Source organism: Epinephelus lanceolatus, chromosome 24 (assembly GCF_041903045.1).
Source record: "Epinephelus lanceolatus isolate andai-2023 chromosome 24, ASM4190304v1, whole genome shotgun sequence".
In the NCBI taxonomy this organism is placed as follows: Eukaryota; Metazoa; Chordata; class Actinopteri; order Perciformes; family Serranidae; genus Epinephelus; species Epinephelus lanceolatus.
In genome coordinates this window covers 20,567,857-20,579,925 of record NC_135757.1, presented here as the reverse complement: position 1 = coordinate 20,579,925, position 12,069 = coordinate 20,567,857, and the positions used below count along the sequence as shown (strand labels likewise).

Genomic DNA, 12,069 nt, shown 5'->3' with positions numbered 1-12,069 from the left:
TCACTGTCTACGTGTTACGTACCTGCATGAATTCATCAATTTCCACTTGTCCATTCTTGTTGAGATCCACCTCATTAAGGATTTCATGGAGCGCATTTTCATCAATTTGGACATTGATGCTCTGCAGAGAGAAAAAAACAAGACGAGGGATTGATAACAGGTAATGAAAACAAGTGTGTAACGATGAGGGACAGACAAGAAGAAAAAGGAAGGGAAAGGAGGGATAAAAGGAGACTCACTTCTAAAACTTGCTGGACATCGACAGTGGTGATGAATCCTTTGCTTTCTTTGTCAAAGTTGTGAAAACGTTTCTTGTACCTGTCACACAGATTTCAGAGCTTTATTTCCACGCTTCTTTACATTTGATTCTGTAGAATTAACAAGACTGAATGACAGTATATCGTATTACTTTAATCTCACTAGAGATGGTGAATCATGACAAAGAAAAGTCCATCATGCTTGGCTCATGTTACAGGGTTTTAAATTTGTTTTTGTTGTGTCTTTAAAAAAAGAATGTGATTTTGTACCTTATTGTTGCTAACTCATGTACAACAGTAATTACTGAACCCAAGGGTGTAGGTGTGGTTTCAAAAGGAAGGGACACAATGAATTAAAAAACATTTTTAATACAAAAAAAAAATCATAAAAAATGCCCACACAGCACCCTTAGCATCACTTCCTGCGCATTAAGCCTTTTGCTCTGAGTGCACAGGAACACTTGAAGGTGACTCAGGTGATATTTTTATCTTATCTGTTGTAAGGTGGCTGGACAGACAGAGGACACTCCTCAAAGAACTTTTAGGTAAAGGTTTTAGTTAAAAAAATAAAAAAAATAGTGACCTGGCTATCTCCTGGTTGTCCAGGTTGATCTCAGATGTCTTGGTCAGCTGTTCAGAGCGTGACCTGTAGCCCATCTCATGGTACAGAAACTTCCTGGCTGCTTCAAGCTCTGCCTGGATTTCACATTAGTAGAGAGAAAAAAGGAGTCAGAAATCAGCTTGTAGTGATACTGCTACACTTCATTTGCTAGAACACTAAAGGAATACTTAAATGAGCACTTAAATACTTAAAGGAATACTTCACGCCCTGATTTGTATATCAATTACTCAACCCATGTAATGTTGAATTTGTAAAGAAAACTTTGTTTTAGTTGCATGCCTCCACGGTGAACGAAACCCATAAACAGAGAAAATTCTTGATGAATTGAAATCATGTTGAACAATAGCAAAACTATATCAAAACATCCATTTCTAAACTCTCACATGACTCGTGCTATATAATCCAAGTCTCATTTATCCAGTCGTATGCTTAGGACTTCCCAAAAAACAGGCTTTGTAATGGGGAACTGAACTAAAAGTGAAACTTGTCTATGCTCCCCTCAAAGCCAGACTTGATTGACAAAAACAGTTCACTTGCTTGAACGTAGTAGCTGCTGGTCTCCCGCTGCCTCGACTGGTTTGATTGTTAGTGTTATTGTGTGACTTCGGTGAATCTGAAATAACCCTGTAAAACACCAAAGTCAAACAATAACACTGACAAACTAACTAATTGAGGCAGTGGCAGACCAGCAGCTTCCTGTTTAGCTATGTAAAATTTCTGTTTTTGTCAATGTAGTCTGGCTCTGAGGAGAACTTTATCAAGTTTTACTTTTCATTCTGTTCTCAGAAAGAGCCTGTTTGTTTGGGAAGTACTGAGCATACAACTGGATAAATAAGACTTGGATTATGTAATGTGAGAGTCTGTAAACAGATGTTTTGATATATTTTTGCTGTTGTTAAATGATGACCCCTATGACTTCAACTCATCAAAAATTTTCTCAGCGTTTGGATTCTTCATTCACCATGGAGGCATGAAAGAAATACAAAGTTTTCTTTACAAATTCAATGTAACACAGGTTTAGTAAATGATATACAAATGGTCATTTGGGGGGTGAAGTATTCCTTTAAACATATATGGTTGTAAACATACTTCTTAAATGGAAAATAAACAGGTAATATAACACATGAGTTAGAGCGTCACAAAACGCCGCTACTTAACCTGTCCCCCTGCATACAGTGTTTGTCACTGCTACTGTTTGAAAACTTGAATAACTTGTATAAACTATTCATCATGGTGGCAGATGTCTTGTTTACGTTACATGTGGCTTCCCTGTGCTGTAACAATAAGGGCCTAAAATAGTTGAGAGTTCAGTTTTCATCTCTTTCATACACACACAGAGCGTTTCCTCTGAAGGGATGAAGGGTGTGGACCTTTTCTATTGTGTACAGATCGAAGAAGAAACCAGGACTTCAAATAGCCCAACAGGGCTTAAAGCGTTATGTAAAACAGAGCAGGCTTTCTGGGGTAGGGAACATTGTTACACAAACCAATGAAACAATCAGGTGAAACTTTACAAAATACTTGCTTTGGTAGGGCATATATTCAACTCATTTTATAAAATTTGTTGTAAAATTATACCGTCTTGTGCTCCTCACTCCAGCCTAGCTCTTTCCCCATGATTTCTACGATGCGTGGGAGGGCTTCATCAGCCGCCTGCACGTTCAAGAAGCCCAGGCGTGTTCGTCGGGCGATAACGTCAGTGGCCGTGCAGGCGTATTCCTTGATCGCATACAGCACCTGAAAAAGAAGACATGCATGAGGCTGGAGTATTTGAGCCTGTTCTGGCAAAACTAAGCATGAAATCACGCTTTACCTCACTCTCGATGTAAGGAAACTCAGACACCAATCTTTTCCCCACTATTGGCCATCTTTGCCCAGTGACCTGGGCCATCTTGGCCACATCGTAAGCCTTTCCTCCATACGTCGAGGCCAGGTGCTGAGCGACCTTTGCGCAGAGAAAAAGATTCCACATACAAAATAAGAAAGAGAAAGACAAGAAAACCCTGTATGCGAAGTTTCAAGCAGCTGTTTGGATGTTTTTTTATTGTCAGGTACAGTAAAGTACTTGACAGTACTACAACAAAATTTACTGTTGGAAAATACTTGAAAATTGTGTAACTTTTGCTTTGAAAAGTGATCTGAGGTTGTTTCAGGTTCTTTGCTCAAATGGTTACATGACCTTACAAGAGAAATATAAATTAATCATCAATACAAGTGACACAAAACAAGATCTAAATAATCTTTTCTAAAATAGTTCTGATCTTATAAAATATTAATTCATAGTGGAAAAATAAGGTTTACAAGAAAAACTTAAATTATACTGTCAAGTTTTTTCTAAAATATAATCTCTTTTCCTCATCTACCAATGTGTAAAAAACAGGTTGAATCTTCATTATTCAATACACAACAACAAATTTTAACACAGTATTTACAGGGTTTCTAGTCTACTTTCTTTATGCTAATATCAATAACATTAAACACACTTTTATGAAACAAATCTTTTACCTTTAGAAATAGCAGAGGCACTATTTAACATAACACAGCCCATATTTTTACTGAGTATGACTACTGTTTACAGTGTCATCTATAATTATAAGACAAGATGCATGAAGATCCATGCATATTGTCTTCAATCAGCCGTGGGTAGTAACCCATTACATTTACTTAATTACTGTACATATACTTGAGTATGTTAAAATAAATTTTACTTCTAAGAGTAGTCATTCTGCAGAATACTTTTTACTCTTACTCAAGAACATCTGCGATAAAATATGTTTACTACTCTCACACTGGGCAACACACTTCTCGCTATTTTAACCGATACACATAGCTGTAAATAATTTTTATATTCAGCTACACACCTACACACCTACACACATGACAGCAATTGCAGGACAGCTAGAGTTAAAATAGCCCCAATCATATCACTGAAGATGAAATGGAGGTTTTTTGTTTTGGACACACACAGTGTGTGGATTGAGGATTCAATAGGTATCTTATAGTTTAGAGATTAGACGGTGCTTAAAGAGTAAGTTTGGTATTTTTTGATCTGGACACTATTTTTTCATGTGTGACCAATGGGAAGAACAAGTTTTGAAATTGGTTCAAATTGAGCGAGAGCACAAAACAGGCTGCAACATCAGGGGCTTCACTGTCAATACTAATAATATATAACAATACTACGTCCACTAAAACTATTTGTTTTTGCCACTGACAGGCTCAGATCGTTATTCTAAGTGTCTGACAACATGATGTTAAGGATCCCTACAGAGCGAGACCTTTTATGAAAAACTGTGATCATTGTTGTTTAGCCAGAACAGCCCCGAAATTGCCATTGCCAAACCCAACGGACTCCATTAAAATAAGCAGTAATTTTATTATTGTGAAACACACTTCATTCAGGGTTGACAGAAACAAAATAAAACTCACGAAAACTGTCTTGGTTCATCTCTCCACTGCTCCAACAGTCATCAACTTTGGTTTGGTTGAAATTAACCCTTAATTCACCCAGTTAGATGTGAAAATATGCTGGCGCTATACACGCTAAAATTACTGTTTATTTAAATGGAGTCTGGTGGGTTGGGTGATGCCAATTTTGGGGCTGTTCCCAGTTAAACAAAAAGGATTTTACTCTTTAACAAAAAAGTATAACTCTGTAGGTGATTTTCCATTAAACTGTCAGACACTTAGAATAATAATCTGAGACTGTGGCAAAAACAAGTACGTAGACGTACATTTACAGTGCAAACATGAGTAAGCTACAGCTGCAACTAGCGATAATCAGTCATTTGGTATATAAAATGTCAGTAAAGAGTGAAAAATGTCTCTCACAGTTTTGTGACATCCTCAAATTGCATCTTTTGTCTGGCCAAAAGTCAAAAACCCAACCCTGTTTAATTTCAATAACAGGTAGAACAAAGAGAAGCAGCAAATCCACACATTTTGAGAAGCTGGAACTAAAAAATGTTTACAATTTTTACTTTACAAATAATTTTCTATCAATTGACTAATCAGTTAATCAACTTAGTGGGACTTTTACTGACTCTCAAACTGGATTGCTGTACTTGCTTTCCGTGAATGATAAATTATAAACAAATGTAACATTAGTAGCAGTGTAATTTTTTTATTAATCATGTATTAAAAAGAAAGAAAGAAAGAGCTTTAGTGTTTGGTCTTAAGCACGCCATGTGGGTTATTGTTTCACTTTCCTGCTTTTACAATATAAAAATTGCAGGTTAAACAATACAGATGGTCGTGGCAGCTCCTAGTATCCACATGATTGATTTCACCTCTTCGGAGTTAAGCGATAAGTGTTAGCGCCACTTTGTCAATGAGGTGTCATATGTTTACAGAACACAAGAGGGCTATTTGCTATTCAGATCGTTGGCTTGCCGATCATGTGAAAGGGCAAACGCTGTCCAAATATCAACAGTGACCTTTAAGGAATATTCCAGAGAAGACCAGGGCCACTGCAGAATGCCTCTAATGAGGAGGAAGTGTACTGTAGGCACAGAGTTCAGGAGTACTTTTTCTTCATGAAACACCGTTCTATTGTGTTTAATGAAAATGCACAGCCTAATTATTGGAAAGATGGCATGTAGCTGATGTAAATCAATGTGCCCTTACTTAATGCCATTGATAAATCGTACAGCATACAGTGCATTTCAACGCGTGTCCAGTCTTTTGTGTAGCAGAAATGTCAGCATTGTTACAGCAGCGGCTTTAATGTCAGCTCCACTGCTTCTGCTGGAGAGGACAGTGAATGTGTCTGTGTGAGCTTTTACAGCTTTGTTTGTATCTGCAGGTAGTTAAAGGTCTACTTTCTTCTTCTACACCTCGCCATGCTGAAAATGTTTTAGTAAGTCAAATTGTTTCTAAAGGCAGAGCTGCTGTTACAGAGCATTTTGGGAGATACATTTCACTTCTGCCCATAGCTAAAAAAAAAAAAAAAAAAGCACCTCAAAAGTTCACACATCATATATTTAACAGAAAATATACTGTATATGAATAAATAACAATTACAATCTGTGAGCTTGAATGCCACACTGGGTTTGGTATACTTGCAATGGTGGAGGAAGAAATTAAATAATTTACCTCACTAAAAACAGTACAAAAATAATCCATTACAAATAGGGAAACAAAAATGACTGAAATGTCTTATGTTTATTCAGTCCTTTCACATAGAAAATATCTACTTAAAAAAAACTGCTTTAAAAGCCTTTCTATTGTATACTTCGTAATTCCCTCTCTAATATGAGTTGTGAAAAGAAAATCAATATTGTACACAGAATCTAAATGTCACTATCAGTTACTGTCGTTCACAAACCAAAGAAATGAGAGATCATTTTTGTTTAGTTTTACTAAATATATCAAGGCAAACTGTTAGGTTGACATGTAAAACTAAATCACTTATTTTGTTGCAATTCTACGTTCTTAAATTAATAATAAATTTTTGTTGTTGCAAAAATACCCTGAAATCGCCTGGTGCATATGCCAAAAAGTTTCTAGCTTCCAGGATTACTTCCACAGTATGCAGCCCACTGAATATGCACAGTAATGTTTCTCCCACTGGCCCTGACTGCTAGTTCCCACTTGAATCACATCTTTTTATTGAGATGACGTCACAGAGTTTAAAATAATTTTTCTCGGCTTAAGGAACGTTTTAGAGATATAATACCTCCATGGATCAAAAATTCATCATAGATAGTCATAACTGACCTTGTTTGCAGTTTGAGGTATCCTGTCAACAGTTTTACAGACATCTCTTTTACAACAGTGGCCTGTGTGGAAAATGGGCCTGAACTCATCAGGGAATTATTATCAGGGAAACAATAAGGTGTGTCCTCTGATGCATCAATATTGACTTTACTGCGTCCTTGTGTCCTGAAGGTGTCTCAGGGAAGATCGCTGTTTATCCCGAACATGTTTTCTATTGTCCCTGGGATGACAGGAAGACACTAGTCTCAGAACCTGCTTTTTAGCCTGCGCTGAAATAGACATGACACACCAGAAAAACATTTGTCACTGCCATTGGTGAATTTCACCTTATTTGCAGAAAGGCATATTTCAGAAACTTATCATGTTTTGTTTTTAAAATCTTGATTTGAAAAGTGACTATTACGCTGAAATAAATGTTTAAATGAAACTTCCTCTCTGACATGTAAAGCAGAAGTACAAAGTAGCATCAAATGGAAATACTAAAGTACAGTACTTCAGTAAATGTACTTAGTTACTCTCCAGCTCTGCAGCAGTTGCTCAGAAATCGTACTAAAATCATAAACTGATGTTTTTCACTTTAACAATATTGATCTGCCCCATTTCAAGCTAAATGTTGTTCCTGGGGCATGTTGTTGTTGTTGTAGTAATGATACTCGTTACCTGAGGTTGGAAAAAGATATACGTTTCTTCCCTGTTCCAAAACCAAAATCAAACCCTGAAAAGTGTAGGGTTAGCTAGCTAGCTACTGAAGATATATAACAGTGAAAAAAAGGCCAACCCTGCTGTACAGGAACCAGTGAAGGGAAGCAGGGAAACTTTGCTGATATTAAACCAGCTGTGTGTCATCACACTGTGCGTAGATAAACATTGTTTGACTTCCCCCAGAGATCCGTGCCCGTCCAGCAGTGCTGACAGCAGCATGGGGATGGAGCCAAACACTGTTCATCTGCACACACTGCAATGCCACACAGCTGGTTCAATATCGGCAATGTTTCCTTTTATATTCATTGTCTTCTGTCGCAATCATCAGTGATGTAGTGGTTCACTTTTACACTGTGATCTGTAGCCTATAGTTCGGCTTTAGCTTCTAACTATCTTTGTCTTTGCTGCTGAGTCAGATGGCATCCTGGATATATCCTTCAAACACAGACTGCAGACCCCTCTGTCTGCTTCTCCCTGGAATCACTGTTTCATTATTTCCAAAACTATGATAATATTTCTTCAGGGAGTGCAGTTAGTTATGGTGTGGGCTCCATGCTTACTCTGACAGCTTGACGGACCATCACAAAGGGGCAGGGCTTAGCAAAGGGCCAACTTGAAAACAAAAAAGGAACTTGATGCTAAAAATAGAAACATACTGTAAACTTAGAACTTATTTGTTGCCCACTAAATAGAAGGTTGGAGCTGCAACAACTTTGATGTTATTGTAAGCAGGGAACTGTGAGAAATATCTGTACAAATTAAAATAACTTTATGAAACCCCAGCGAGTGTGCTAAAGCAACCTTAAGTGGTTTGTAATGTACAAATGTGTTTTACCTCATTCTCCAGTCCATAGTCCTGCACCAGGCGGATGTAGAGGGTAGGCGTCCAGCCCTTGCCTCCCTCCAGCATCAGACCCACAGTCTTACAGGGCTCAGCTAAGAGGCCGTGGGATTTGACTGCTGCGTCCAGAGTCTCTTCAGCCATGGCCCTGTAGGTCGTCCACTTCCCACCTGACGCACAAAATATTCACCTTAATATGCGGAAGCTTTGGTGGAGCATTTTCACAAGATAATCCAAAAACTGACCAGCGATGGTGACCAGTCCACTGTCACTGATGCTGACGATGTGGTTTCTGCAGATGGACTGAGTGTCTTTAGAACTGGGGTCGGTCACCAGGGGACGGATTCCACTCCATGCCGCCAACACATCTCCTCGGCGCACTGCAGAACACAGTCACGTTTTAACCAAGATACTTAACTCTGAACACCAGATAAATGTGAGACTGAGAGCGGCATTAATAAGATAAGAAAATAAGATCAGGACTGAACTGTCTACGCATATCCACGGACCTCTGTAGACCCTTTTAAAGTGAGAATTTATACAAACATACACCTATATATTTATGCTTAACCACAACAATGGTGTTTTTTGGTATCTTGAATTTGAATACATAATGATGTGTTCACACCAACTGCAAGGCATAATCTGACATCTTGACTTTATGTGTAATCTTGACATGCAAAACACTCCCATCACATTCGATGTGAACACATCATAAGCAGTGAGCCTACTGAAACTCCATATTTCTGGCTAAACTCACTGATTTATAATATGTTTTTAATTGTTAAAACTTTTAATTCATTTACTGTAATTGCTCCCCCCCCCCCAAATTCCTACACTCCTATTGGTGTGTAGTGAGGGTTTTGGTTTTATTAGTCATAATAAAACAATACTAGTCCATACCCATTGAGTGCACAGTTGCCCACGTACAGTTTCACATGGTGTGTGTTTGGGATACAGGTCATAGGAAATTGCAGATTAAATAGTCAACTGAACCCATTAAGAAGCGCTGTATTCAGACAGAGTTTTTGTGAATTTGATAGTATGATTGCTTGATTGAAAGTACAGTAGTACCATTGCCAATAGTGGGATAGTTAGTGGGCTAAAACTGTACATTAGTAGCTGAGGTAGCACGTTGAAAGGCAGATAGTTAAAGTGTATTGACTTAAAAGTGGGGTGCACTGGTAGAATGACTGACTGACAGTATGACACATTGACAGTTTCCGTGATTATGTACAGCATACCATACCATGACTTAGTCATACCAAAAATTAAAAAAAAAAAAAAAAACATTCGGCCACAGGAGGAGCCAGAGGGATTGGTCATATTTTAGCCATTTTTAAGCATTTTTCTGTTGGGGAGTTTTTCCTTATCCGCTGCGAGGGACAGACAGAGGGATGTCATATGCTGTAAAGCTCTGTTAGGCAAATTGTGATTTGTGATATTGGGCTTTATAAATAAAACTGATTGATTGATTGATTGAAATTTCTCCAGTAACCTTGAGGCATCCTGTTCTACATATCTACCAAGTTTAGTAAAAATCCATATGGCGGTTAGGCCTAGATAAGAAATGAGCTCTCTAGTGCCCCCATTTTGTTTGATGGGGTCAATAATGGAGGGGTCCCCTCAGATTATGTGTGGTCATATGCCTACAAAGTTGCGTGGTGATGGGTGAAACCCTTGAGATGTTATACACCTTTATGTGATGAGCCACGCCCTCCGCAATATTTATTGCCTTATAGAAGCTCAGTTTTCCAACTTTTGCCAAGAGGGAACTTTAGATATTGGTCCCTAGATTATGTTCACCCAGTTTCATGCAGATCGGTCAAACTTCCTAGGAAGAGATCGATTTTAAGCGTTTTTCAAAAAATTCAAAATGGTGGAAAATCTATATAAGTGGAAGTTATGGGTTCTTGAGGCAAATTTGTTCTTCATGAGGAGAGGCATCTCTGTGCAAAGTTTCATGTCTCTGCGACATACGGTGCATGAGATATGCACATTCAAAGTTTGCAATTTCAATCAGATGCTATAGCGCCCCCCTTTGGCCAATTGATGTAATATTGCTTCATTCCCATCCTCCCATGACCCTCTACCACTGTGCCAAATTTCACATGGATTGACCAAGTCAGTGAGGAGAAGAACGTGAAACAGACACACACACACACACACACACACACACACACACAGAGTTTTCGTCATTATATAGTAAGATATATACACTCACCGGCCACTTTATTAGGTACACCTGTTCAACTGCTCATCAAAGCGAATAACTAATCAGCCAATCATGTGGCAGCAACTCAGTGCATTTAGGCATGTAGACATGGTGAAGACGACCCCCTGAAGTTCAAACTGAGCATAAGAATGGGGAAGAAAGGTGATTTAAGTGACTTTGAATGTGGTATGGTTGTTGGTGCCAGATGGGCTGGTCTGAGTATTTCAGAAACTGCTGATCTACTGGGATTTTCACACACACAACCATCTCTAGGGTTTACAGAAGCTGGTCCGAAAAGGAGGAAATATCCAGTGAGCGGCAGTTCTCTGGGTGAAAATACCTTGTTGATGCCAGCGGTCAGAGGACAATGGCCAGACTGGTTCAAGATGACAAAAAGCCATGATGAATTAAGGCAGTTCTGAAGGCAAATGGGGGTCCAACCAGCTACAAGCAAGGTGTACCTTATAAACTAAAGTTTGCTTATAAAGTGTATATTCTGCTTAATAATGGACAGAGGGGTTACTACCAGGAGTAGGACAACCATAAACATGATGCAAAACAATCCTGAACAGAGGCAAGGAGATATTAGCTGAAGCAGCTCTCCAGACCACTACCTACAAGATGAGGAAGGCCCCGAAACGAGTCTGCAGAACATTCTCAATGAACTTTAGGAGTTTAGAGGAGATAACAGAGTACAACTCTCAGATATCAAACGAGAGCTGAGGAGAGCAAACGAAAGACTGGACGAGGCAGAGGGGAGAATTGATGAGACGGAGACCGTGCTTCAAGCAGCATCAACATTAATCAAGCGGCTAACGCAGCGCCACACTAATCTGGATGCCAGGCTAAGATCAGGAGGGTCGAGTGCGGAGAGAAAAGTTAAGGATTTACGTAATACCTGAGGAAAAAGAGGGCACCAACATGGTTGGATTTCTGGGTAACTTGTTCCAAACCGTGCTCGACCTCCCTCATGAAAAGGAGCTCGGAATTGAGCGAGCACACCGAGCACTTGCACCAAAGCCGAGCAGCCTGCAAGCAAAGCCCCGGTCTATAATGGTCAAGTTCAGGAGTTACCGGACGAAGGAAGAGGTCCTCGGGAGAGCACGGCAGAAAAAAGAGGTGTTCTGTGATAAAGTGCGCTTTTATGTTGACCATGATTACCCTTCCAAGGTGCTTAAGAAACGCGGTGGATACGCCGAAGCCAAGAAATTGCTGAAAGAAAAACAAAGTTTCAAACGCCGCATCCTGCAAGGCTGCGGGTCATCTTGGCCTATAATGATGGCACCTGACAGTTCCAAGACGCTGCAGAAGCGATGAGGGATATGGCTTCCCAAGGATTCCCAGTCACGGTGGTGAGGTCCTCCATTTCTCCAGATGAAGAGGAGATCCGACTCCTGTCCACCTGGCAGGTGACGGGAGATGGCGCAACCGGAGTGAAGATCAGGAACCAAGCGTAATGGGTGACTACACACAACCCAAGAAAAAACATTGCTCTCAATACAAGGAAAAACTAAAGGAATTTAAAAGGCGATCCCCACAATAAAAGACTGATGGTGTACAGTGGTATTATAAATGCAGATAAGTTATGATTCCTGAGTGACTCACCTCTTCTTTATTTTTCTTGTCTTAAAGACCAACACGGAGCTCTCACACACTGGTACGTAGGTTTCCTGCAGTTATAATGTCTATCCAGTTAAATGAGTCGGGACTTGTT

At 39.4% G+C, this 12,069-nt stretch overlaps 1 protein-coding gene and 1 long non-coding RNA gene across 2 annotated transcripts in view; one reads left to right on the top strand and one right to left on the bottom strand.

Moving 5' to 3' along the window:
• Nucleotides 1–12,069, bottom strand: part of gpd2 (glycerol-3-phosphate dehydrogenase 2 (mitochondrial)) — a 58,416-nt gene that overhangs the window by 13,842 nt on the left and 32,505 nt on the right. Inside the window, exons 10-16 of the mRNA XM_033615977.2 lie at nucleotides 8,386–8,520; nucleotides 8,135–8,310; nucleotides 2,693–2,824; nucleotides 2,458–2,616; nucleotides 841–953; nucleotides 240–318; nucleotides 23–121 (exon numbers count right to left, since the gene is read on the bottom strand). Of these exons, the coding sequence (XP_033471868.1) occupies nucleotides 23–121; nucleotides 240–318; nucleotides 841–953; nucleotides 2,458–2,616; nucleotides 2,693–2,824; nucleotides 8,135–8,310; nucleotides 8,386–8,520 (893 nt within the window). The remainder of the gene's footprint in view (nucleotides 1–22; nucleotides 122–239; nucleotides 319–840; nucleotides 954–2,457; nucleotides 2,617–2,692; nucleotides 2,825–8,134; nucleotides 8,311–8,385; nucleotides 8,521–12,069) is intronic.
• Nucleotides 1–12,069, top strand: part of LOC144461924 (uncharacterized) — a 50,189-nt gene that overhangs the window by 33,387 nt on the left and 4,733 nt on the right. The gene's annotated exons all lie outside the window — the stretch shown is intronic.